Genomic DNA, 25,253 nt, shown 5'->3' with positions numbered 1-25,253 from the left:
GAGTTAGCCAGTCAACTGATCCATAAAGGGACAGCTAGTCAGTCAGTCAGGACTTACTAAATCTAGTCAGCTAACTAGTGTTACCTGGGGCTAGTTGAGCTAGCTAGCAGGACAAACTGGCTGAAACCTTCATGTTTCACCTCTCCAGGGTTCCTACAGTTTAAAGCAAGTTAAATTTAAGATTTTAAAGACTTTTTAATGTCAAGTGAAATTAAATTTAAGAACAATTTCATAACAAACACAAATGACCAAAAAAAAACCTAGCAGCAACTCATGAATCAAAGTATTTTTTTTTTGAGTTGACCAATGCAAAGCATGTTGGAACAACTCTCCATGCATAAAGGGTTCAATTTAAAAATACTTCAGACAAACAAACATGTGCTTTACTTTCTTTTTAGAATAAATAAAACCACACATCATCTACATAACTGCAGAGGGCAGAAAGCTCTGCCCTAAACTTTAGAGACTGAAACAGGTGAAACAGCTGCTAGTTAGCTGACTAGATTTAGTAAGTCCTGACTGACTGACTAGCTGTCCCTTTATGGATCAGTTGACTGGCTAACTCACATTTCTGATGTGTGTGTTTACTGCAGCACAGCTATTATTATCAGGAACTTTTCAAACATCCACCTCCTAACAGATTCATCATCCTGACAACTTTGTCCAACTCTAAATTTGTTTCAGCTGATTCAGTTTCTAAAGGAAAGGGGCAGAGCTTTCTGCCCTCTGCAGTTATGTAGATGATGTGTGGTTTTATTTATTCTAAAAAGAAAGTAAAGCACGTTTGTTTGTCTGAAGTATTTTTAAATTGAACCCTTTATGCATGGAGAGTTGTTCCAACATGCTTTGCATTGGCCAACTCAAAAACAAATCTTCAGCGACTGACCTCCACAAAGGAAACATTTTCACGTGTGCTGCATTTGTAAATGTGACATTTTGTGAAAGGCTTTCATGTACAGAGAAAACATTCTTACCCGTCCTTGCTGCTTTGATTTGAAAGATAAATTCAAATTCAAAAACACTACTGATCCCAAAGTCGTGATACAAGGAAGCATATTGKGGGCAGCATCATGTTGAGAAAATCATCCTACAGTGAAGCATGGCGGTGGCAGCATCATGATGTGGGGATGTTTTCCACCAGCAGATAAACTAGACAAAGTTAAAGAAGGCTGGAGTAAAAGTCTTCAGGGCATGTACGACTCTTCCAGAGATCTGAAACTTGACCAGAGGTCCACCTTCCAGCAGGACAATGACCTTATACACACCCTGCTAAAGTCACATTACACTAGACCTGAACCAAGCAAAAGTCCTGGACTGGTCCAGTCAAATCTCAGGCCTTAGTTCATCTGAGAATCTCTGGTTTGATTCGAAGATTGTTGGAGACAAGCAGTATCTAACTAAAAGGAGCTGCAGATGTTTGGTTATGAAGGACAAATAAAAAAGTCCAGGTTAARTGGTCTGAGGACATGAAGATGGACACGAGGAGACCTGATGCAGAAGATGGAAACACAAAGTGTTGAGCTTGGGTGTATCTAAATTTGCACACAACCCCTTTTCAATTTTTTTTATTGCCTAACGGCTTTAAAAACATCACCCCTAATTTAAATTCATTAATCAGGAGAACTTTGTGTTTCTGCGCTTTCTTTTTAATCAAGTTAAAAATGTAATCAAGTTCCAGGTTATGAAACAAAACAGAAAAAAAAGTTGGTCACTTTTATTTTAATATCCCACTCTATGCCATCTGATTGTACTGGAATGAATTTGACTGCATGGAAATGGATTTGAATAGGAGCCGTTGGGAAATGATAAATGTTTTTAATTCAACTTCTGTGTATGAAGCTGTGAAAAAGTTTGAAGGTCGATGGCTTTCAGAGYGGAAAAAAAAGTTTAATTTCATGATTTGAATGTAAAACAGAAGTTATATAAAACTGTATTTGTCATTGTTTAAAATTTATAAAAAACAGCACAAGCTTTTTGATTGGATATACATCTGAAACATTAAAACTGTTCCAGTGACAAACCTGAAATTGAGTTTGGTCATGTGTTTCTGTTTGTTTGCCACACAACAAATTGTGGTGATGCAAAGCAGAAGAATCTCTCTACAGACCCAGTGAACCCATAGCATTTGCATGAACATAAAAACAAACAAACAAAAAAAATAACACAGTAGGCAGTGTCAAGTTGTTACAGTTTTTAATTTCCCATCGTAAACTTGAGCACAAGAAAAGCCTTTCATAACACGAGAGACAAAGAGAGAGCAATAATATTACAGAAATATCTACCTTCTGTCAGGGGAGGAAAAACAAGAAAGCAGGAATAAAAATGATAAAAGCTACAAAAATGAATAATGTTCAAATCCTCCTGGAACAGACAGCATTATAATACATAAACAGACATCCCACCCCTCACACTGGCAGGTGAAGCAGGGCAACAGGACCACAGGTGGACAAAGATTGGGTACTGAATAGACACAGTCAGGAGAGCAGAGTCTACAGCCTCAACCTGCAGCTGGACCAGGGACAGGACCCCACCTGAGCACTTCCTGTTCCAGTTCCTCACTGTGCTGCCACTGCAGGGGACATCTGCAGATGACAGTCCAGCATGTCTCCAAACAATCGCAGGAGTTCTCAGACTCACCGTTCTGTCGTTTGAATTTGAAACAAGTTCAAAATAAAACAGTGCAACAAATTTTCTCTTAAAATTATAGAAAAAGATTAGGACCATCAGAGTTTTTTTTTTCCCCTGGAGTTTTTTTGTGGGGGATTTTGAGAAAAAAAAAAAATCAAAATCCATGAAAAAATATATATACTTTTTGCTCTGTGGCTCTAACCCTCTTCTGTATAAAAGAAAGTTTTACAGATGTCTAAACTTAGTTTTGTTTTTCTGTCACCACAGTTGTACCATGACTTCTACACAGAAGCTATGACAGAAATGTCCAGGTCTTAAAAAACACCCTGATAAGGAATATTTATTATAAATAATCCAATCTGCTGTTATTCATACCTGAAGTGTACTCCAGCAGATTAAATTATATAGGTGGGGCCGGCTGCTAAGGTGGGAGCAAAACAAGATAAGGCAGGCATCATGTGGGCACACTTTTAAAAGAAAGTGATTATAGAAGAACGATGATCTGTCAAGTGGCAGAATGTGTGTTAATAGRACTGAACACACAAACCAATAAAATCTGACCTTGAATAAAAAGATGTCAGCAGGCGGACTGAGGCCTTGACTCTGTTCTCTCCTGCCGAAACATGATGAAATATTTGCTCAGTGAGTCTTAGTCTGTTTGTGTGGATGCCTATTTGATACACCATGAGGACCATTTTACAGAAAAACAGCCTTGTGTTGACCCAATGCTCCTTATGGAGACCAAATCCTGGTCCCTACAGATACAGATGCTATTTTAAGGAAGGGTTTAGAACAAGGTGTGAATTGAAGTAGGGGCAGGTGGGGTGGTTTAGGGTCAGGTATGTACTGGGGTGGTCGGATTTAGGGTCAGGAATGTACTGGGGTGGTCAGATTTAGGGTCAGGTATGTACTGGGGTGGTCGGGTTTAGGGTCAGGAATGTACTAGGGTGGTCGGGTTTAGGGTCAGGTATGTACTGGGGTGGTAGGGTTTAGGGTCAGGTATGTACTGGGGTGGTCAGATTTAGGGTCAGGTATGTACTGAGTTGGCTGGGTTTAGGGTCAGGTATGTACTGAGTTGGCTGGGTTTAGGGTCAGGTATGTACTGAGGTAGTTGGGTTTAGGGCCAAGTATATACTGGGGTGGTTGGGTTTACGGTCAGGTATGTACTGGGGTGGTTGGGTTTAGGGTCACATATGCTCCTTTTCCACTAGTGCCGCTTAGTGTAGTGTTGGTATGGCTTGGTATGGTTCCAAGCCATTTCCATTAGGCCAGATTCATGGAACCAGCCCTTTTTTGTACCTGCTTCATTGCGGTTCCAAGTGTTCCCAGTTGACACCAAAATGCAATGTCAGAATACTGTTCGTCACTGATTTGCTAGGGGTTGGAGTCACTGGTTGTGTCTGAGCTACCTTTGCAACAACAACTCGAGGTGCCCTTTTTTTTTTTTCAATTTTAGCAGTGACATTACTTTTGTTTCCATCCAATTTTAATTGGAATTTTAAGAGAATTTTTTAAATTTCAAAAGTTATTCGTCAAATGTGTTTCCATCTCTCATTTTGCGCATTAACTTTTTTCAGAAAACCCCAAAACTACCTCCACCAACCACCTAAAACACCCACTGGAACTGGACTGGAATGTCAATGGAAAAGCACCCTAACTGACCCGTTCCGACATTGACCGTTCCGACACTACACTAAGTGGCACTAGTGGAAAAGGAGCAATATGTATTGGGGTGGTTGGGTTTAGGGTCAGGTATGTACTGGGGTGGTTGGATTTAGGGTCAGCTATGTACTGTGGTGGTTGGGTTTAGGGTCAGGTATGTACTGGGGGGTTGGGTTTAGGGCCAGGTATGTAGTGTGGTGGTTGGGTTTAGGGCCAGGTATGTAGTGTGGTGGTTGGGTTTAGGGCCAGGTATGTACTGTGGTGGTTGGGTTTAGGGTCAGGTATGTGCTGGGGTGGTTGGGTTTAGGGTCAGGTATGTACTGGGGAGGTTGGGTTTAGGGTCAAGTATTTACTGGGGTGGTTGTGTTTCGAGTCACATATGTACTGAGATTAGGTTTAAGATAAGTCARGGTTAGGCTGTAGAAAATAATGGGAGTTCAGAGTGGAGGGCTTTTAACATGACTAAGATCTGCTGTAGTTTGGMGTTTTGGGTTCTGTGGTTCAGTTGGACTCATCAGAACTTCAGAAATCCTGCTACAAGAGTAAAACTTCAACTTTGAAATATTTTCCTTCATTTTCATATTTTTGATCAGAAACMTAATTTTGTTTAGAGCATTCTAGTTTTTGTCACATTACGACCCTGGTGWGCGTTTACTCTCTTTGACATGTGTTGGTTTTGTTTTGCTGACAGAATGAGGCTTGTTCAAATGTTTATTATGTCTATTCAACTTGGTTGAATTGTTTTTCTATAAAAGATTTTTGGTTTGTATAAAAAACCTTAGAAAAATGTGACCTCTTTGAGAGGAAACTCCGAGTGCCTGAACCCTAGGAGTCTGAACAGGCGGGACAATGAAGTGATCTGATTTCTTGGCTGTAAAGATTTGAAAYAGAAAAATTGAAAGGTGACTCTCTGTCCTAAACATTAAGAAGATGTCAGCTCAACAGTTTGAAAACATAAAAAGGACAAATGTACACATGACCGATTGTCTGCTTACAAATAATTTAAGTTGAACCTAAATAATTTCAGCTTTACATGAATTAATGACAAAGAAAACAAAGGATGAACCAGAACTGTGAGAATCAGCATTTACACCAGAATCCAAAAAAAGAAAAGAAAAACTGGGCAAACTAAAAACCCAGCGATGGACCCGAGCCAAAACAACAAAACAAGATTCTTCTGGAAAAAGAGACAAGCTGCACCCAGAACTAAACTGGACTCTGACTCTCATGTTGCACAAAATAAGAAAGAAAACTAGTCTACAACAGCTATTTTACACTTTTAACATGAGATGAAACCGCAACACTTTTTATTTTTTTTTACAAAGAACATCAAGTTTAAGTCAGTTTAAAGTCAACAAACATCTCAGGATGTCTGAATCGTTTTTGGCCTTCTGYGTTGTCGTCCCAGGTTCTCCTAACCTCTCAGACACAAAACATTTTCTGTTTCCTACTTTTTAAAAGATCCTGATAGAAAACTGGAGCTCCAACAGAACCAGGACCAGGATCTGGACCTGGAGCTAGACCATCTGCCTCCACAGTGGAAAGGCTATTGAGGAGTGGACATTTAATTTTCAGCCCAACATGTAAACTGGATGTTAATGAGTGATAACCTGGAACTGAGTCATTTCTAAGGAAAATCACGAGGTTTTCAGCTGAATGGTTTTACTTAATCTTTCTGTAAGAATATTAATATTTCTGATGCTGAAAGAGCCTTAGAGAAGTCACCATCACAGAACCACAAAGCTGAGTTTGTTTCACCAAATCATTCCAGGTTTGATCCAAACAAGGATGGTTATTGTTTGTGGTGTTCCTTGGATTTTACACTTCACTAAAGATCAAAGCATCATAAAACAATGAGAGAAACTAGCAGGAAAACTGGAACATGTCAGGAAAACCCTCTGACCTTCAGTTGGACCATCTGATGGGTCATCCACCACATGTCGAAGTGAACCAAACTGAAAGTTTCTACACTCGAACAAGTTCAGTAAAAAGCCAGATGTGAACCTGTCCGGTTGTTAAAAATGCTCTTTTAGTATCTCTGACTTCATCAGAAGACTTTAAATGAAAACTTCTCCTTCATTTGTGTAGAAATAACTTTAGAAGTGAAAATCAAACTTTACAAAGATCTGGTTTTTAATAAAACACATGAAAACAAAATAAAAACACAACTACTTCATTTTTAAAAACAACAACTAAGGTTTGGGAGTAAATGTTTGCGGGCCAAGCCGAGGCTGATGGGTCAGATTTAGTGTTGGTTTTCCTGCCTGACGTTATGAGTCGCAGCACTCTGACAGAAAAGACTTCCTACAGAAAATCTTTTCTGTCGGTGACGGTGCAGAGCAGATGAGAAGGGAAACAGGAAAATAAAAACAAGATTTTTTCAGTAATTACATGTATAGCTGCTCAGTTGTAGAGTTTATACTGGTGGTGCTGGTGGCAGCAGTTTTAAGACAATATTGATGATTTCTTTTTTTATTATTTTAACTTCTTTTTACAAATATTTTCAGGAAACTGTTGGTTTGAGGCATTTTGTTTCTTTGCACATTCTTCTGATGCTGTCACATCTGTTTGCACACAGCTGCAGGTCAGGTGGTGTCTGACCTCAGACTGACCTCTGACAGAAAGTTCAGGGTTGGTGGTGATGTCTGGAGCTGCAGGTGTTTGAAACAGAGGTGGAGATGTTGGGCTTCCCTCGGTCTGTGGACCAGGTGGAGACGGTAAGGTGGTCTCAGACGGTCTCAGCCCCACCTGCTCTAGGAAGTCTGCAGGGAGGACAAACAGAGACCGGATGAGACGATTGAGTCCGTCTAAAACCACTGAACAGCATTAATTCACTAATAACAATGGAGATGTTCTGATCAAACATTAAATATGTTTTCTGATCTTGTTTGAGTTGTGATGGACTGGATCTGGAAAAGTGACATTTATCTGCATCTTGGACAAAAACCCTCTAGGACAAAAATCTGTTCTTCTACCCAGTTTAACCCCTGCTGGGGCTTGCCAACTGGTCCAAATAAGTAATTTGCATTAAACTGTCCAGATTTTATAATATTCTTTTCAGCTACCCAGATGGAAATATCCATCTCACTTTTACCCCCTTCAATCAAAGAAAAGCTGGATCAATCTTATTCAGATCCAACTTTTCAAAATGACCAAATCTGGATAATGAGTGCTCAACATGAGACTGTGTGAAGGCTACTGAGTGCAAAACATCGAGTCACTCAAAATACATTTATTTTTAAAATTGTAAYAATTACAAACACACATTTTCATTACCTCTTGACCAACCACAACATATCAAAAATTAAAAAGCAAAATAGACTGCTCGGCCAGAAACAAAGTGTCCACCTGGATGTAACTAAGGTCTATGATGTGGGGTTTCTGTAGTTGGTCAGGTTCAGCAACAGTTTGTGCTCAAAGAATGAGGTCAGCTGACTACCACCAGGTTATTCCATCAATGGATTGTTTCTTCCTTGATGGCACGGCCACATTTCAAGATGACAATGCCAGGATACGTGGGGCTGGAATTGTGAACGAGTGGTTCAGGGAGCATGAGACATCATTCTCACACATGGATTGGCTCCACAGAGAATCTTTGGGGTGTGCTGGAGAAGGTCAGACTCTACCATCATCAATGCAAGATCTCAGTGAAAATTAATGCAACACTGGATGAAAATAAATCTGGTGACATTGCAAAAGCTTATCCAAACAATGCCACAGAGAATGTGTGCCATCATCAAAGCTAAAGGTGGTCCAACCAAATGTTAGAGTGACCTTTTATTGTTGGCGACTTTTTATTGGCCAGCCAGTGTACATTTTATGAGTTTTAAATTTAAAACTTCATTTTAAAATGAAAATGTCAACACTGAAACAAAAAAAATAAACTTCGTTTTCAGGAGAAGGTTCTCAGGTTCAGCTTTGGTTTGCTGTAGTTGGTTTATAGCAAGGTGTCCCTTCTTTCAGTGATCTGGAGGCTAAAGTAATCTATAATTTCACCTCTAATGGTTTGAAAATTAGGCAAAAACATAATAAATACATGTAAATCTACCACATGATAAAGGTTGTTWATTTGACAAGTTGGAATTTAATTTAAATCACATTTTGTTCCTGAAATCTGCTGAGATCTGGATAATCCAAATTATTTGGATCAAAGTTATCCAAACCAACACAAACTAAGGGTTTGATCCAGGATTCAATTATCTGATCTAATCGATTTCAGATCCATTTTTTTTGTTTTTGAACAACTTATTTTTCAAGATTTCAACGAATCCATTATCTATCTTCATCCTATGATGACTTTGAGTTTTGCTGTAAAATGAAAATGTGCAGAGATACAGTAGGTGGTAATTATTCAACACTTGTAGTTCCAAAAGCTCCATTTTGTATGAAGACAAATCCTTCAGGTTTATTTTCAGTCTTTGTTTCCTTTGCTGAGGCACGTGTGTGTGTGTGTGTGTGTGTGTGTGTGTGTGTGTGTGTGTGTGNATCCCACCACAAAGTCAACAGGTTTTATTATCATGCAGTCTAACAGCAGACGGAGTCATCTATGGAAATATCAAGCTGTCATGAAGCTGATTGTAATAAAACACAAAACAGAAGTCAGCCATGCAAAACAATGAGTCCAGAAACAAGCTGAGCCCACAGAGGAACAGAATCCATGGAGGTGAGTCACATCTGCTGACCTCCTCTTTAATGTCAGGAAACACAAAATACTCTCTCTATCTCCTTCAGCCTGTCTGTGTGAGTTTGTTTGTTTGTTTGTTAGAAACATGTGTTGTGCAGCAGTGGACCCACTTGAATGAAACTTTCACAAAATCACTGGAGAACATCTTCAACTGATGAACCTTAGAAGTTATCTTACAGCTGATCTTAGCATCTTTACAGCTGTCCACGTGTTGACCTGATGTTTGGTGTGTCAGGAGACACATGCTGTTCTTGCTCCAGCTGCTCCTAGGTCAAAGGTCAAAGCTCTTTTCCAAAGAGCCCATCATTCAGAGAGAAAGATTCTAACTTTSATTTAGAACAATCTTCCCAGGAGCAGACTTTAAATTATAACTTCCACCACAGAACAAGTCAGTCTCGTTTGGACCAAAGGTCCTTCAAACAGACGAGACCAACATAGACCTGTTTACCCATAATGCCCAGCAGCATGTCTGGAGAAAACTAGAACCAGCAGATCAGCACAGACACCCCCACTGTCAGACACACWGGTGGAAGGATTAAGTTATCAGTCCTGCTGCTGAAGACTGGCCCAGTCTGGGTCAGCAGGACCAGGATCCCAAACAGAACCAGAATAACAAACAGGACCAAGATCCCAATCAGGACCAGTTTTCCAAACAGGACCAGGATCCTAAACAACAAACAAACAAACAAACAAACAAACAAACAAACAAACAAACAAACAAACAAACAAACAAACAAACAAACAAACAAAACAAACAAAAAGCAGCTGAACAAGACAGGAAGCAGAAACAGTCAAGTCCTAAACTGTGCTAGATTCTGGACTTTCAAGTAAATGAAGGTCTACTGATCGGGGTGGAAATTAAAAATTTTCCCCATCAGCCACAGCGGCTGGTAGGAAAAATTTTTTACCAGCCATTGAAACTTTTTACCAGGCACTATTTTTTTTTGTTTCTGTAACACGGTGGCATTTAGACAGTTCATGGTCCTTGGTGGCCTAATTATATTGTTTGTGCTTACAGTTAGATAAAGGCACTCAAAATCTATTAGTGGCTTTTTTAAATTTGCTGGTATGTAGGTGGAATACCAATTATTTTAGGTGGTCTACCTGGCTGGAAAAAAGCTTTTTAACCTTAATAATATAGGAGAAATTTTCAAGGTGAAAAAAACAAAACAAATATGACCTTACAAATAAATTACCTGTGGTAAATTTATCTCCTTCATGTAATAAAATCAGCCTTTGTAGTTTCTGTTCTATAGGCTACTAGTATGAAATTGTCTTTCTTCTGTTCTAAGTGAGATTTCAATAACAGATGGAAATTCCTCTAGATGATCCGTTGTCTTGGAGTGGGATCATTTCTATTTTTACTTTTGAAAAGGTTTGTCAAAAGGTTCATATTTTTACTTAGTTTTCGTTTTGTTCTGCATCACAAAAAATAGCCTGCAGAGAAAAGTTAAAGGGGCAAGATCATGTAAAATCAACTTTTTTGAGTTTTATATCATGTTATAATGTTATACTCTCATAAAAAACATGCCCAAAGCCTTGCTTTGACTCATTCATGCACGTTTGAGAAATCCTGCAGCATTTTTAGGCAGCAATGCTGAGCAGAAAAACGACAGGTGGGGACCAGAAACGCCTTTTGGTAACAGAAACGCCCCGACGTGTCTTTAAGCCAAACTTCCTCATGGCAGAGCACGGCAGGCACAACTGTGATAAACGACTTTTGCGAGGGAACTCAAAAGGTATTGCAAGGTAACGCAATACTATTGCGTATGAACGCAAAAGAAAAAAAATCTCCCATGTCACCTCACGGGCTCTGTAGATCTTCAGACGTTTCCTAGAGGTTAAAAAACAGTTTTTCCTTAAGTTTCTATTGGTCAATCAAAGTGATCATGGTTATTGAGTTAAAATATTTAACAACTAATATGAAGATTTTTTTAAACTAACATTTATGTAATATTCACGCATTGGCAGTTAGAAATAGTGTTTTTAAACAGCTGATTTCAGGTTTTTGCTCTTAATGCCTACAGCTCTAGCTTTGCTGTTTGCTGACAGATGAAAAAAAAATTGACTGCCCTGTTAAATTCACTTTAGTCCGTTTTTTCCCTTTCCATTCATTGTTAAAAAACTGCAACTTTCAGTTTTTCCTTTGGTTCCTCTTGAGAAAGGGTTTTGTTGCCTGCTGCCCGACTAACTACAGATATGTAAACACCACATTAAAGGTGGCGTTTTTATTTTCTCCTTTTGTATCACGCGCACATGGGGGGGTGGGGATGGGAGTGATGCGAGGCGGGCAGGCGGACCACACAGATGACAACGCGCAGGAAAGGAGGGAATAACTGATTTCTAGCTGCAGAGCAGGTTGGAAGATGGTTGTTTGATGTTATTTAATGTTTTTTAACGTCCTATACAGGCTCTGAAATGCAAAATAAAAACAAAACTGAGGTTTTGACAAAGGTCAGTAGTGCGATTTGAACGCTTTTTAGTTCATTAYACACCTACCACGGTGGCAATGCGTTGTTCAGATCCACACGCCACTTCATAATTTTACCCGCATTTGGCCAGTGGCGGGTGGTAATTTCCATCCCTGCTCTAGATGCTGAAAAACTATAAATGTGGTCCATCTCTTGAGAACCGATCAGATGTCACCTCAGTGTTGGGTTTGTGTCTTGTCTGTGGTCTCCCTCTTGTGTCCTCCCTGTGTCATTGCTCATCATTTCTCCTCAGTCTGTTTCCTGCTGTTTACCTGTTCAATTATCTCTCACCTGTCAGTAGTTTCCAATTAGTCTTCCTCAGCTGTTGTCCATCTTCTCTCTTCCTCTTTGTGTATAAATACTTCTCTCTTGTCTTCACTCATCACTGGATCATTACATGGCTTCATTTTTGTTAAATTCTTATTCTTCATCCGGACTTGGATTTATTCCTGTGCCAAACCTGACAGAATGATCCAGTCAGCTTACAAACCCACCGGGAGAATGAGTTTTTTTGAGTTTGCTGAAAAAGACCTTTTTTTTCCCCCTTAAGTTAGTGTGGGAAAAATTCAGAGACAGCTAAATTCTCGGAGAGCAACCAAGACCAAGCAGGATCAGCTGCCACAGTCCGTCATCCGGGTGGGAGGTTTCTGGATGGCACCTGCTCAGCCCGCCTGGAGACGTGAACATCRGGATCCAGAGATCGTGGTCCTCCCGTCCCCTCTCCTTCTGGAGGAAGAAGAAGAGAGAGCGAGGACGCAGTTCTGGGGAACTCGTCTGGTAATGAAGCCCGCTCCACCATCCGGCTCCTCTCAGCGCCACCGTCGCCGGCGGAGAAAGGCGGCGGCCCCTCCTGAGCCTGAGTATGACCCAGACTACGATCCAGAGAGTGATCCCTTCTGTCCTGAGTATGCCGGGTACTGCTCAGCCGGGCCGATGGTTTTCGGCTCTCCATTGCCCCCACTGTCTCTCCCGCCAACGTCTCCTCTGAGAGGGTCCTGGACACCTCCCCCAGTGCCACCTCCGAGAGGGCTTTTGAGAACTCCAGGCACCTGCGCCTCCGAGAGGTCGACGCCTCCACCTTCATCTGTTCTCCGGTGAGGTTCGACGCCTCCACTTCCTGCGCTCCCAGCGCCTCTGGGAGAGTCGACGCCTCCATCTCCATCTATGCTCCGGTGAGATTCGATGCCTCCACCTCCTGYGCTCCCAGCGCCTCAGAGAGGTCGACACCTCCACCTCCATCTGTATTCTGGCGAGGTTCGACGCCTTCACCTCTATCTGCGCTCCCCAGAGGGTCGACGCCTCTACCGCTCCCTGCGTTCTCCAGTGGTTCGACGCCTCCACCTCCTGTGTGGAGGGTCTTGAGGGGAGGGAAGTGGTGGTCACCACCCTGGCTGCTGTGGTTGTGTTCCTCACTGCAGCTCTTGTGGAGGTGTTGTCCACGCTTGCTACAGCATCAGAGCCCATAGAGCCGAAGGCAGTACCAGCCCTCACAGAGCCAGAGTCAGCACCAGACCTCACAGAGCTGGAGTCCGTACCAGAGCCCTCAGAGCCAGAAGTAGCACCTGAGCCTACAAAGCCCCTGGGATAGATTGTGAAGTCCCCAGGCCAGCCTGAGCCTACTGAGCCCCTGGGTCAGATTGTGAAGTCCCCGGGCCTGCCTGAGGCTCCTAAGGTCTTTCCGCCGGTCTCTGCTCCCAAGTCCACACTGGCCTCTGCTCCAGTTGAGACCTCACCGCCTGCAGCTGAGGTCTCCACGTCGCCTGCAGCTGAGGTCTCCATGCCGCCTGCAGCCGAGATCTCCACGTCGGCCGGTCCTGAGCTTTCACCATCAGCTGCAGCCCCACTTGAGCTCTCCTCCAGAGTCTCCTCTGAAGGCTCCTCCAGAGTCTCCTCTGAGCCCAGTCTATTCAGTGGCCGAGTCCTGGGCCGCCCACTAGGGTTCCATCTCCTCCGCGGCCTGGCTTCGGGCCATCCACTAGAGATCCGTCTCTTCAGCGGCTGAGTCCAGGGCCGTTCACCAGAGATCCGTCTCCTTACGTGGCCGGATCCACGGCCATCCTCCAGAGCTCCGCCGTGACCGGATCCACGGTTGCCCTCCAGAGCTCCATCTCCGCCGCGACCGGGTCCATGGTTGCCCTCCAGAGCTCCGCCTCCACTGCGACCGGGTCCACGGTGTCCCTCCAGAGCCCCTGCCTCATCTGTGTTGGGTTGCTGGGCGCCAACCTGAACTTTCTGCCCTCTTCAGATGTGCCTAGGGCCATCTTTGTGACTGTTTTTGTTGTTTTTCCCAGAGTTCTCCTGTCGGTTTTTGGTTTCGTTTTCTGCGTCTTCTGTTTTCGTGTTTCCTTCGTCTTTTGTCTCTTGCCCTCCATCCTGCCTTAGTGTTTTGTACCCCACACCCATGCTTGTCCGTAAATCGTCTGTGACGATTTGTTGAGGGGGGGGGGGGGTAATGTTGGGTTTGTGTCTTGTCTGTGGTCTCCCTCTTGTGTACTCCTTGTGTCACTGCTCATCATTTCTCCTCAGCCTGTTTCCTGCTGTTTACCTGTTCAATTATCTCTCACGTGTCAGTAGTTTCCAATTAGTCTTCCTCAGCTGTTGCCCACCTTCTCTCTTCCTCTGCGGGAATAAATACTTCTCTCCTATCACTGGATCAAAAAGAAAAAAATTGTATAGGTCTTCTGGACGGGTTCTTCTCTAATGAAACGTTTCGTCTCTCCTCCAAGAGACTTCTTCAGTTTGAGAGTTTCAGGCAAAATTCAGGCTTTTAAGCACTGCTTCCATGTGACTGATACTGACATCACATGGCTATCGTTGACACCTAATTAACACCTATTGTTAACAGGGGGCGGCGTGATACTGGCAATAGCAGCGCTGTAGGGGGGGGACAACTGAAAACGGAGGCCTCCACCTCTGTTTAATGATGGACCGTCTTTCTTCACAAAAATGGCTTCTGAAGGTCTCTTGGAGGAGAGACGAAAAGTTTCATTAGAGAAGAACCCATCCAGAAGACCTATACAATTTTTTTCTTTTTGATTTTTTTACCTGGATTACTGAGATGCATCACTATCACTGGATCATTACATGGCTTGTCCATCTGTCTCGTTGTCCCTGTATTCCCTGTGGCTCCTTTGTGTTTTAGTTTATTTTGCTGTTTTATTTTGCTCTTTTGTTTTATTTGTTAAATTAATCATTTTTGTTAAATTCTTATTCTCCATCCGGACTTGGGTTCATTCCTGTGCCAAACCTGACACTCAGTGTGTTGGGAATAGGCATGGGACAGTACGAAAACATGACATGACGACCTTGGTCAAAAATATCACAGTTTCACAATTTCATGATCACAGCTCTAAACATTTTGTTTTGAAATTGATATTTAAAAACAAAAAAGAAAATATATTTTCTATTATCAACTTTAATTATTTTTGGAAGCTGTTTTTAGATCACAGAGGTGTTATGCTGAAATTTTATTTACCTGTGTGCTTCTATACTTGTGATTTTTAACATCAAATGCAATTAGGTTATCCTGATAAAGTTTACATCTAAAAAGATAACTGTTATTAGTTAAGACAAATCAGTGTATACTGCATGAAAAGTCTTTTTATTAGTTATTTCTCACGTTGGGAATTTCTATTGTGTTTTAAATTACGAAGGGGTGTTTTCACATAAAGATTATATAATTACACGCACACAAAGTACAGAAATCACAACTATGAATGCATGTTTATATACAGACCGGAGGAAAAATAAACAAAAAATGCTTATACCGTAGGAGCGGTATGACAGAAAATTTTAGTGGTTTTGAAACCGTGACTTTTTCGAATCACGGTATACCGTGAAACYGGTAACCGGCCCATGCCTAGTTGGGAAATGACTCTCAGCTACTACCACATCAAAGTTTATCTCAACATCTGTTTTCAAAAACCAGCAGGCTTTAGTGGCCATCTTGAGTCAGGCTGACTCCAAAAGTTAGTCTGTTGTAGATCAATAAAACTAGTCCAGTTCATGAGACATTTTGCTGACAGACATTGTATTGACTTCCATTTATTTCTGTAGCCTAACCCTAAACCAAACCCTTCACTGTAAATCTCCTTCCCGAACATAAACTCGTTTCACACTGTGGCCAGAAACCTAACCCCAAGATGGCGATCCACCATACAGGGTTTGGGCTCATGAGGACTACCGGCCTCACAAGGTGGGTTATTGTACCAGGAAAGGTCCTAAAGAGGTAAAAACCAGAAATACGGAGAACATTTATGTCCACCTTTATCTTTGAGTGGAGTGTGATAAATATTTGAACAGTGTTGACTCAGAGCTAACTGAAGGACAGTCAGTCCTACTTCAGGTCATCTCTGGTGATTGATCGGTCCTGAGGAAACTACAGAGAATTGCATATTTATAAAGAGAAAAATGTTGAGATATTTAGATCTGAGTTAAATACTAGACTTGAAGTGTCAGACATGAGGAAAAGTCTGACCTCTGAACTCTGTCTCTGCATTTTGTGTACAGAGCAGGTCGCTGGCTCTTCTTCCCCCGACCCTTCTCGCTCTGACTCCCGCTCCCGCTTCCCTGTGATGCTGCCCCTCGTGTGCAGGAGGAGTCCTGAAGGTCCCGGAAAAAGAAAAAAGACATGGTCATGATCACAGTGACGTCATCTTTGATCCGTGTTTACAGAGCAGAGCCTGGTGATAGTGTTACTGTACTGCCCTCTTGTGGCAGAAAATTATAACTTTCTAGACAGAAATTTGAAGTTTTTTTTCTATTTATGTAAGACATCTTTAAGGTTAGTAACATTCAAGAAGAAACATGTTTGATTAAGACCTAAAGCACGCTCCAGCTTCCTACCTGGATGCTGAGGAACAGCAAACTCATGATGAAGTCGGCTGCTGGGGATGTTCTGACTGGCATCTGGCACTGAGTGGTATCCTGCAGAGGACACGCTGAAGGTTACATCTGGCCAAGAGTTATTATGACTCAGAATTTCATCCACATGAGTGTGAGATGGATCTACATATGTCTCATATGTGAAGTACCTCGGTGAAAATGAGTTTGACACATCTGCTGTACATTATAAAACAAAATGTGAATGCAGAAAACATATTTTACACTGGCTTCGTGAAGCAGCAACTTCACCAAACTGTACAACATGACAGAGGTCAGAGGGGATCCAGAGAAAAGTGCAGCTCTTTCCTGACAGATACTTCCTCTGTATAAAAACATCTAAATGTAGACTTTCTGTCAGCTCAAATCAATGATTCTCAAAGTCCACACTCTGGTCTGGATCCATCCATGAATTAATTAATACTATGTTAGTCTTTATTTCTGGTCTCAAATTAGCATTGAACAGAGAAGAACAGAAAGAACAGAAATTTATATTTAGATGTAATCACATGATTGATTGACAGACGGTCCAGATCAGTTTTGTTATTTTTAGAAACACTTAAAATTGTCCTTAAAAGTGATCGGAGCAAATTCATAATATTAGCCGTCACGTGTTTATATAATAATGATAAAAAAAATTAGCCAGCCACCATTGTTGAAGCTTGATGCTAAATAGCAAAACTACATTACGTTTGCTGCCTTTAATACACAAAATTTAACAAAACGTTGCTGTATTTAAAGCGTTTTTATACCCTTGAACCCAACAACACAAACAAAATATAAAATGAAGAGAAAAATGAAAGATCTCATGGTGGTTTACCATGCTGCTGCTGAGTTGATGGCAGTGTGTTAAGTCGTTGCTGCTGTTGTCCAACACTGCGGGGTCCGGTCTGTTCTTCACTGTCGAAGTTAAATAAGATGCTTCCACWGCCGTTCCCTGCTGTAACTGAGCTCCCCGACACTCCAGCTACTACAACAAAGCACAAAACATGCCAGTGACTTATCAACATTTATATTATACTGTATATATTCTATTAAACTGGATCCCCTCTGCAAAATTGCCACCTCAACATGGAGGGTTTTGAGTACCCCCGTGATCCCGGGTACTCTGTTTTCTGGATCTAGAGACATGGCACGTAACCTCACTCATGGGTAAGGAGCTGCAGTTTGTGGGTGAGGTTGAGCGTTGCCAGCTAGAAATAGTTGAACTCACTTTAACACACAACCTGGGCTCTGGAACCCAACTCCTGGAGAAGGGCTGGACTCTCTCCTACTCTGGAGTTGCTCAGGGAGAGAGATGACGAGCGGGTGTGGTGATACTCACAAGGCCCCGGCTGTGTGYCACTGTATTGGAGTTCACTTTGGTGGACGAGAGTGTTGCCTTTCTGTGGCTTTGTGCTACAGGAGGGAAGGTTCTGATTGTCATCTGAGCTTATGCAACAAACATCAGTTCAGATTACCCGGCATTTTTTTGGAGTCTTTGGATGGTGTCCTAGAAGGGGTGCCATCTGGAGACTCCCTTGTTCTGCTGGGTGACTTCAATGCCCAATGACAGAGTTATCTGGAAGAGGTGATTGGGAGGAACGACTTCCCTGATCTGAACCTGAACAGAGTTCTGTTACTGGATTTCTGTGGTAAGCATGGGTCCATTACAAACACCATGTTTGAGCATAGAGTGGTCATAAGTGTACTTAGGCCAAAGGTCGATGATCGATTTTGTAATCGTGTCATCGGACCTGAGGCCMTATGTCTTGGATGCTAGGGTGTAGAGAGGGGCAGAGCTGTGAACTGATTACCACTTGGTGGTGAGCTGAAAAGGCTGCTGGACAGACCTGGTAAACCYCAACGTATAGTGAGGGTGAAGTGGGACCGTTTGGCGGTGCCCCATTTGTGCAATCTTCAACTCTCACCTCCGAGAGAGTTTTTCACATGTCCCGGGGGAGGTCGGGGACATGGAATCTGAATGGGCCATGTTCAGGACCTCTATTGCAAATGCRACTTCCAGGAGCTGTGGCCTGAAGGTCATCGGTGCCTGTCGTAGTGGCAACCAAAGGACCCGCTGGTGGACACCAGAGGTGATGGAGGCAGTCAGGCTGAAGAAGGAAGCATTCAGGACTTGGCTTTCGGGAGGACTCCTGAAGCAGCTGACAGACACAGAGTGGCAAAGGGGGTTGCAGCTTTGCTGGTTGCAGATGCAAAAACTTGGGTGTGGGAGTAATTCGGGGAGGCCATAGAGAAGGACTTTTGATTGGCCTCGAGGAGTTTCTGGCAAACCATTAGGCGACTCATTAAGTTTCCTCATTAGGTTTCAGCAAAATTATTTAGCATGTAGTATACCATTCAGATTTTTACAGAAAATGTAACTTCTGTCATTAAAATAATTTAACTTTTTCAAACATTGACCTACAGTGTGAGTTGTTGTTGTTGTTGGTCCCTGGTTGCTGCTCTCCAGGAGAGTAAGCCATCATTCCTCCATTTCCGTTCCCATTGGTCGACGGGACCGATGCCAACAGGCCTGAAACACAACAACGCAAATACAGAAATACAGGCTTGCTACACTCATTTCACAGTAAAATTCAAGGACTTGAAGTTTTTTAAGTCACCTGTATTAACCCTGTAAATAAGATTTTCGATACTGAGAGGAATACTTTTAGTTTGAAAAACCAAAATGACAGAACTCAGTAAATATCTGWTTCRTCTGACCGAGACAGAAGCAGCAGATGGATGTGATTCTGACTCAAAGATACTTGCAGTACGTTCAAACTGTGTTATATTCAACAAAAAAAACCAGTTTCAGTAAAATAACTATACCAGAGTCTTCTTTCATAGTTATTTGACGGTACAAATAAAACATGATAATTCAACGAATCTCCTAAATATTGAAACATATCAGCAAACAAATTTTACTTAAAATACCTAAATACGTCTAACCGCACCAAACAAGATCACTTTCTGTAAAACAGGTTGAGTTAGAAACAGTTTTGTGTTTTTAAGTTCAGGCGGCTGTAGCAGCCACCTTTAAGTGGGTTGACTCCAAAATTTGGACAGTTGTAGATGTTATTAACTTCTGCAAGCTTCATATCCACACTCCGTTCACTGGTTCATTAGATATTTTACTAACAGGGAAAGACTTGAACGCAGATAAAAACATCATAAATCATAAAATAAATGATTGTCACCTAGTCACTTTAGTAAGCCACTGTAGTTTTTAAAATCTGAAAATCTTACCTAGGTTCCGTGAAACGATTACAAACAGTTAATGTCTTATTTGCTGAAAATAACTTTCTGAATGACCTCCTTTTTGAGAAAAAGAACTCAAGTTCAGCAGGACTGATGAGATTCAACCCCTGGCAAAAACTATGGAATCACCAGTCTTGGATGAGCACTCATTCAGACATTTCATTCTGTAAAACAAACTCAGATCAAAAACATGATACAATAATAAGGTCATTCCAAAGTGCAACTTGTTGGCATTCAGGAACACTCAAAAAAATGAAGATTCATTCACAAGTATCTGATCAGAGCTGCAGGCAGATGTTCCTGCAGGTCTCCAGTTCACCACCATGGAGGATGCAATGCTGAACAGGACCAAGCTAAACATTCAACAGGCTTTTATGAGATCAGGAGTGGCAATGGTGCTGTGGAGCTCTTCATGGAGAACAATCTACATCTTCAGAGACTAACTCTGCTGAAGATTCTCATCACATCTCTTCTGACCACAGCTGAATCTGAGAGGAGATGAACACTGAAGAGAATCCAGACTTTTCTCAGGTTCAACATCACATCACTGCACTGACCATGCTCTATAAGAATCTGGTTAAAACATCCCTGAATTTAACCAGAGTCATGAAGAAATTTGCTTCTAAGTAACAGAAGAGCAAAATTTATGAATTAAAATAAAACACTACATGACATTGTAATGCTGTTTTATTATTGTCATTTGTTTAATTAAATACACTGGCATGATACAACTTAGTACATGTTTGGTTGCTTTTTGGGATACGTCTATTTTGGAGTTGGAGCCCCACCTGGAGAAAATTCCACCAGCCGCCACTGGTATGAACCCAAGCTGCCCCCACCTGAAATGTTCAATGGTGAGTCCAAACAGTGCCGACCATTTTTAACACAGTGCGAAATGCACTTTCAGCTGCAGTCATCATCATTCCCCTCCGAAAGGGCCAAGGTCGCCTACGTAATTTCTTTACTGACCAGAAAAACTAAGTTGTGGGGGGCAGCTGAATGGCAGCGGGATGCTCATGTCTGCTATGTTTTCAAGGATTTTGTTAATGAAGTCATTACTGTTTTACCTGAGCGTGAGGCTGCTCGAAGATTGTTTTCGATTAAACAAGGCAATAGAAGGGTCACTGATTATATCATAGACTTTCATACCATAGCTGCTGAAAGTCACTGGAATGAACCTGCTCTCATTGATGTATTTTTTTCATGGCCTCAGTGACAAAATCAAGGACGAACTTACCACCAGAGAACGTCCAGATGACCTTCGGGATCTTGAGGAACTTGCCACCAAGATCGATCTCCGCCTGTTGGAATGAAGACAGGAAAGACAAGGCAGAACTGAACCTCCATCTCCTTGGAAGGTCAGGAGCAGTTCCCCCATGCCATCTGCTCCTAAGGAGGCCCTTCCTATGGATGAGCCAATGCAGCTTGGAYGCGTTCAGGTCTCCCGAGAGGAATGCAAACGAYGAAGCCAAGGTAACCTTTGCTTCTACTGCGGCGGCAAGGGACACATGGTCAGGCAATGTCCAGTAAAAGGTCAGACTCAACAGGATCAAGGAGAGTCCTGTTGAGATATAAATAAATTTGATGTCTCCTCTATGCTTGTTCTCCCGGCTGAACTTTTTTTCATAGGTAATAAATATTATACCAAAGTGTTCATAGATTCTGGGGCAGACACAGAGTTCATGGATCAGGATTTTGCTAAGGCATTGGGTATTCAGACCATACCCTCAGTTAAAGATCAAAGAGTCACTGCATTAGATGGCCATATTCTCAATAGACAGTTTAGAAACTGAGCCGGTCCATCTCATTTTGGGGGGCAACCACCCTGAGTCTCTAAGTTCTATATAATCAAATCACCACAGTTACCCATCATTCTGGGCAACTCTTGGCTCAGGCGACACAATCCCCACATCAGTTGGGTCAAAAGAGAGATCATTAGCTGGGCCAATGAGTGTTTATCATCATGCTTGCTTGATGCTATGGGCCAACCTGCTCCTCCTGAAATCACCAGCCTCATAGATCCTGATTTGTCCAAGGTTCCTATTGAATACCACTATCTTAAAGATGTGTTTAGCAAGGCCAAAGCCTCTTCGTTGCCACCTCACCGTCCATACGATTGTCCCAATGACCTCCTCCCTGGCACTGTTCCCCCCAGGGGCAGGCTTTTTCCCTGTCACTTCCCGAGAGTCAGGCAATGAAGAAGTTTATTGAGGAGAGTTTACAGGCTGGTATCATCAGGCCCTCTGCGTCTCCTGCTGGAGCCAGATTCGTCTTTGTTAGTAAGAAGGACGGCTCCCTCAGGCCTTGTATTGACTACAGAGGTCTCAATAATATTACTATCAAAAATAAATATCCTTTGCCACTCATGTCTTCGACCTTCGACCTCATTCAGGGGGCTACAGTTTTCACCAAACTAGACCTGCGTAACGCTTATCACCTCGTCCGCATTAGAGAAGGAGATGAGTGGAAAATGGCATTTAATACCCCCACTGGCCATTACGAATACCTTGTCATGCCATTTGGTCTCACTAATGCACCAGCAGTCTTTCAGGCATTAGTTAATGATGTTCTTAGGGACATGATCAACCAGTTTGTTTTTGTATAMCTGGATGATATACTGATTTTTTTCCAAAGATCTGACCATGCACAAGATGAATGTGAGAGCGGTCCTTCTAAGGCTCCTACAGAACAATTTATTTGTCAAGGCAGAGAAATGCGAATTTCATCAGAACACCACCTCATTCCTAAGTTTCATCATTTCTCCCAACCAAGTTTCGATGGACCAAAACAAAATCAAAGCCGTAAAGTACTGGCCAACACCACAAGACCGCAAGCAACTGCAGCGCTTCTTAGTATTTGCCAACTTTTATCGCAGATTCATCAAAAATTTCAGTCTAGTCGCTGCTCCGCTCCATGCTTTGACCTCGATAATGGAAAAGTTCACTTGGAACAATCAAATTAACAATGCTTTTAATTGTTTCAAGAATCTGTTTGTTTCAGCTCCCATCCTACGGACTCCTGACACTTCTCGCCAGTTTTTTGTAGAAGTAGACGCCTCCAACACTGGGGTAGGAGCTTTTCTCGGCCAAGAAGCAGAGGATGGTAAGGTTCACCCCTGTGCCTTCTTTTCCAGAAGACTCACCAGCGCCAAACGCAATTAAGACGTGGGGGATCAAGAACTGTTGGCAGTGAAGATGGCCCTTGAGGAGTGGAGACACTGGCTTGAGGGAGCCAAGATCCCATTTGTGATCTGGTCCGATCATAAGAACCTTGAATACCTGAAGACGGCCAAGAGGCTTAATGCCCGTCAAGCCAGGTGGGCACTTTTCTTCTCCCGATTCGTGTTCACACTGTCTTACAGACCAGGAGAAAGAAACGCCAAGGCAGACGCTCTATCCAGGATACCAGACTCCACCAGCCACAGTCACCCTCAGGATGAATACACCCTTCCCCCGTCAGTTTGTCTCTCCGTCACCCATCTCGAACAGCAGATTAAAGATGTGTAGGGGTCACCTCGAGTCAAATTATCAAGGAACTATCTTGGACTCTCAGTCCTCTGATGGGCCTTCGAATGGACAAAAACTCTGTTCCACTTGGAACTGTATTTAGGCCACCCCAGGCCACTTTCCTTCTAAATCAGATAAAAACAGAAGAATCTTCTCTTATTTGATTTAGTGTTCTCTTAACTGAAAGTATTTCGCATTTTGATAATCAGAGAATGTTTATCAAAGTTACAGGAGAAGAGAGGACAGATCTCTTTTCTCCCTCAGTATGATTTCAGCTATGTATGGTTTTTCTGTGGGAAAAATTCTTATTTAACTAAAATAATCTTTATGGTTTAAGTTGATGAAATATCAATGTTTTACTTGTCTGAATCATATTTGCAAATGTTTTGAACTTGAAGCAATTTATTTTTCTTTCAGTTATGTTTTAAATAAGTGCTCATCAGATCATTTAAATGGGTCATGAAATGTTTTGTTCTGAACCACACAGCAGCAGCAATAATCTTTGTTTTAGTTTCAGGAGGGCACAGCGAGTTCTGAAACTAACACTTTCCTTGATAATTTCTTTTTCTAATCTAACCTTCTGGAGGGCGGAGCATAGATTCTCTAAGCTTTTAGGAACTAACAGTTTCCACCCGTCTAGTACAGAGAAAAGAAAGAGAGTGAAAAGGTGACTGACCGCTGTCAGTCACTGTGGCAGCTAGATTCTCTCCGGGGAATCAAAAGCTGAAAACCCTGTCAGGTTTGGCCCCTTCACGCCAACGTGGAAACCTCACAGTGTGGAAAACCAACGCCCGGTTTATCCACTTCAGAAACTCTCCAGACGGAAGTTTTATTTAAAACCTGGGTTCCAGTCGAGGCCTTGTCTTCTGGTTACGGCTGACGTGGACGCTAAACGAGTCAAAGAGCACGCCTTGGGGTTCCCTGTTCGACGGTCTAAAGACAGATTCTCCAGCAGCGCCCCCATCTACCTGGCAGGTGACAGAACATCATCTCAAGGTAAAAGCTGGCTGTGTGTGACGTTGAGGTCTGACCAAAGCTGAGCACAGAACGCTTCGCCCTTCTGGTTAAACCCACATTATTTAAGATAAAGTATAGAAAAGCTAACACCTTTCTTCAACCTTTTTCTTAACCTTGCCCTTGCCAACTCCTAAGATAAACAGCCTCAAATGTCTGGTGTTTAACATCTAACCTGACGTTTATGTTTCTATTTAAGTGTGGTTAACAATTAAGAAGTTAAAAGTTTGTTATTGTTGGTCCCAAAACTTTTATAGGAAATTAATTGTTCACAATCAGGTGTACTCTAGTCAATTTTGTATGATTTGTAAAATAAATGATCGCATACTATGGTTCAAATCAACATTCACTGACAGAGTTACTTTTTGTGTCCATTCATTTTTGCACTAAAGAAATGTTTATCCAAAATAAGAGATCCTTGCTAATTTAATTACTCTTATAACCTTGTTATAAGAAGTGTAAGAATAAACCCTTACAGACGCCCACGAGTCTCATCCTCCACCCTCTGAATGTCCCAAGGATCGATTGTTTGTTCCCCAGCATCTCATCAGTGAGGTACTTAACTTTTGTCATTGTTCCAAGTTTTTCTGCCATCCTGGTATTAACAAGACCCTGACTATTGTCAAAGCCCAGTTTTGGTGGAAGGATCTAACCCAAGACGTCAAGGACTTTGTTGTTCATTCTCACAATGCTCTCAGGCCAAAGTTTCACGTCGACCTCCTGCTGGTTTACTGCGACCACTGCCCACCCCTCCTCGGCCTTGGTCCCATATATCCATGGATTTTAACACCGGTTTACCCCCCCCCCCTCTTCAGGTCACACTGTTATTCTCACAATAGTTGACAGATTTTCCAAGGTGGCTCATCTCATTCCCCTCAGGAAACTCCCATCTGCCAAGGAGCTGGGCGAGGTCATCGTCCGAGAGGTCTTCAGACTCCACGGGCTTCCCACGGACATAGTCTCAGATTGGGGCCCGCAATTCGTCTCCAGGTTCTGGAGAGAGTTTTGTGACCTGTTGGGGATTAGCGTCAGTCTGTCCTCTGGTTTCCACCCCCRGACTGACGGCCAGACCGAGAGGGCTAACCAGGAGGTGGAGACTAAGCTTCGCCTTCTTTGTAACCAGGAGCCTACCAAGTGGTCCAATAACCTCCCCTGGGTGGAGCACGC

At 42.4% G+C, this 25,253-nt stretch overlaps 1 protein-coding gene across 1 annotated transcript in view; it reads right to left on the bottom strand.

Moving 5' to 3' along the window:
- Positions 1-4,142: 4,142 nt before the first annotated feature.
- Positions 4,143-25,253, bottom strand: part of LOC106533477 (cryptochrome-1) — a 77,681-nt gene continuing 56,570 nt past the window's right edge. Inside the window, exons 11-15 of the mRNA XM_014029802.1 lie at positions 18,734-18,841; positions 17,147-17,296; positions 16,291-16,371; positions 15,923-16,047; positions 4,143-7,052 (exon numbers count right to left, since the gene is read on the bottom strand). Coding sequence (XP_013885256.1) covers positions 7,044-7,052; positions 15,923-16,047; positions 16,291-16,371; positions 17,147-17,296; positions 18,734-18,841 — 473 coding nt within the window. The 3' untranslated portion in view covers positions 4,143-7,043. The remainder of the gene's footprint in view (positions 7,053-15,922; positions 16,048-16,290; positions 16,372-17,146; positions 17,297-18,733; positions 18,842-25,253) is intronic.

The sequence above is a fragment of the Austrofundulus limnaeus genome, unplaced genomic scaffold, assembly GCF_001266775.1.
Source record: "Austrofundulus limnaeus strain Quisiro unplaced genomic scaffold, Austrofundulus_limnaeus-1.0 Scaffold953, whole genome shotgun sequence".
Classification (NCBI taxonomy): domain Eukaryota; kingdom Metazoa; phylum Chordata; class Actinopteri; order Cyprinodontiformes; family Rivulidae; genus Austrofundulus; species Austrofundulus limnaeus.
Note: the sequence above shows the minus strand (reverse complement) of the source record. Positions and strands in the feature narration are given on the sequence as shown.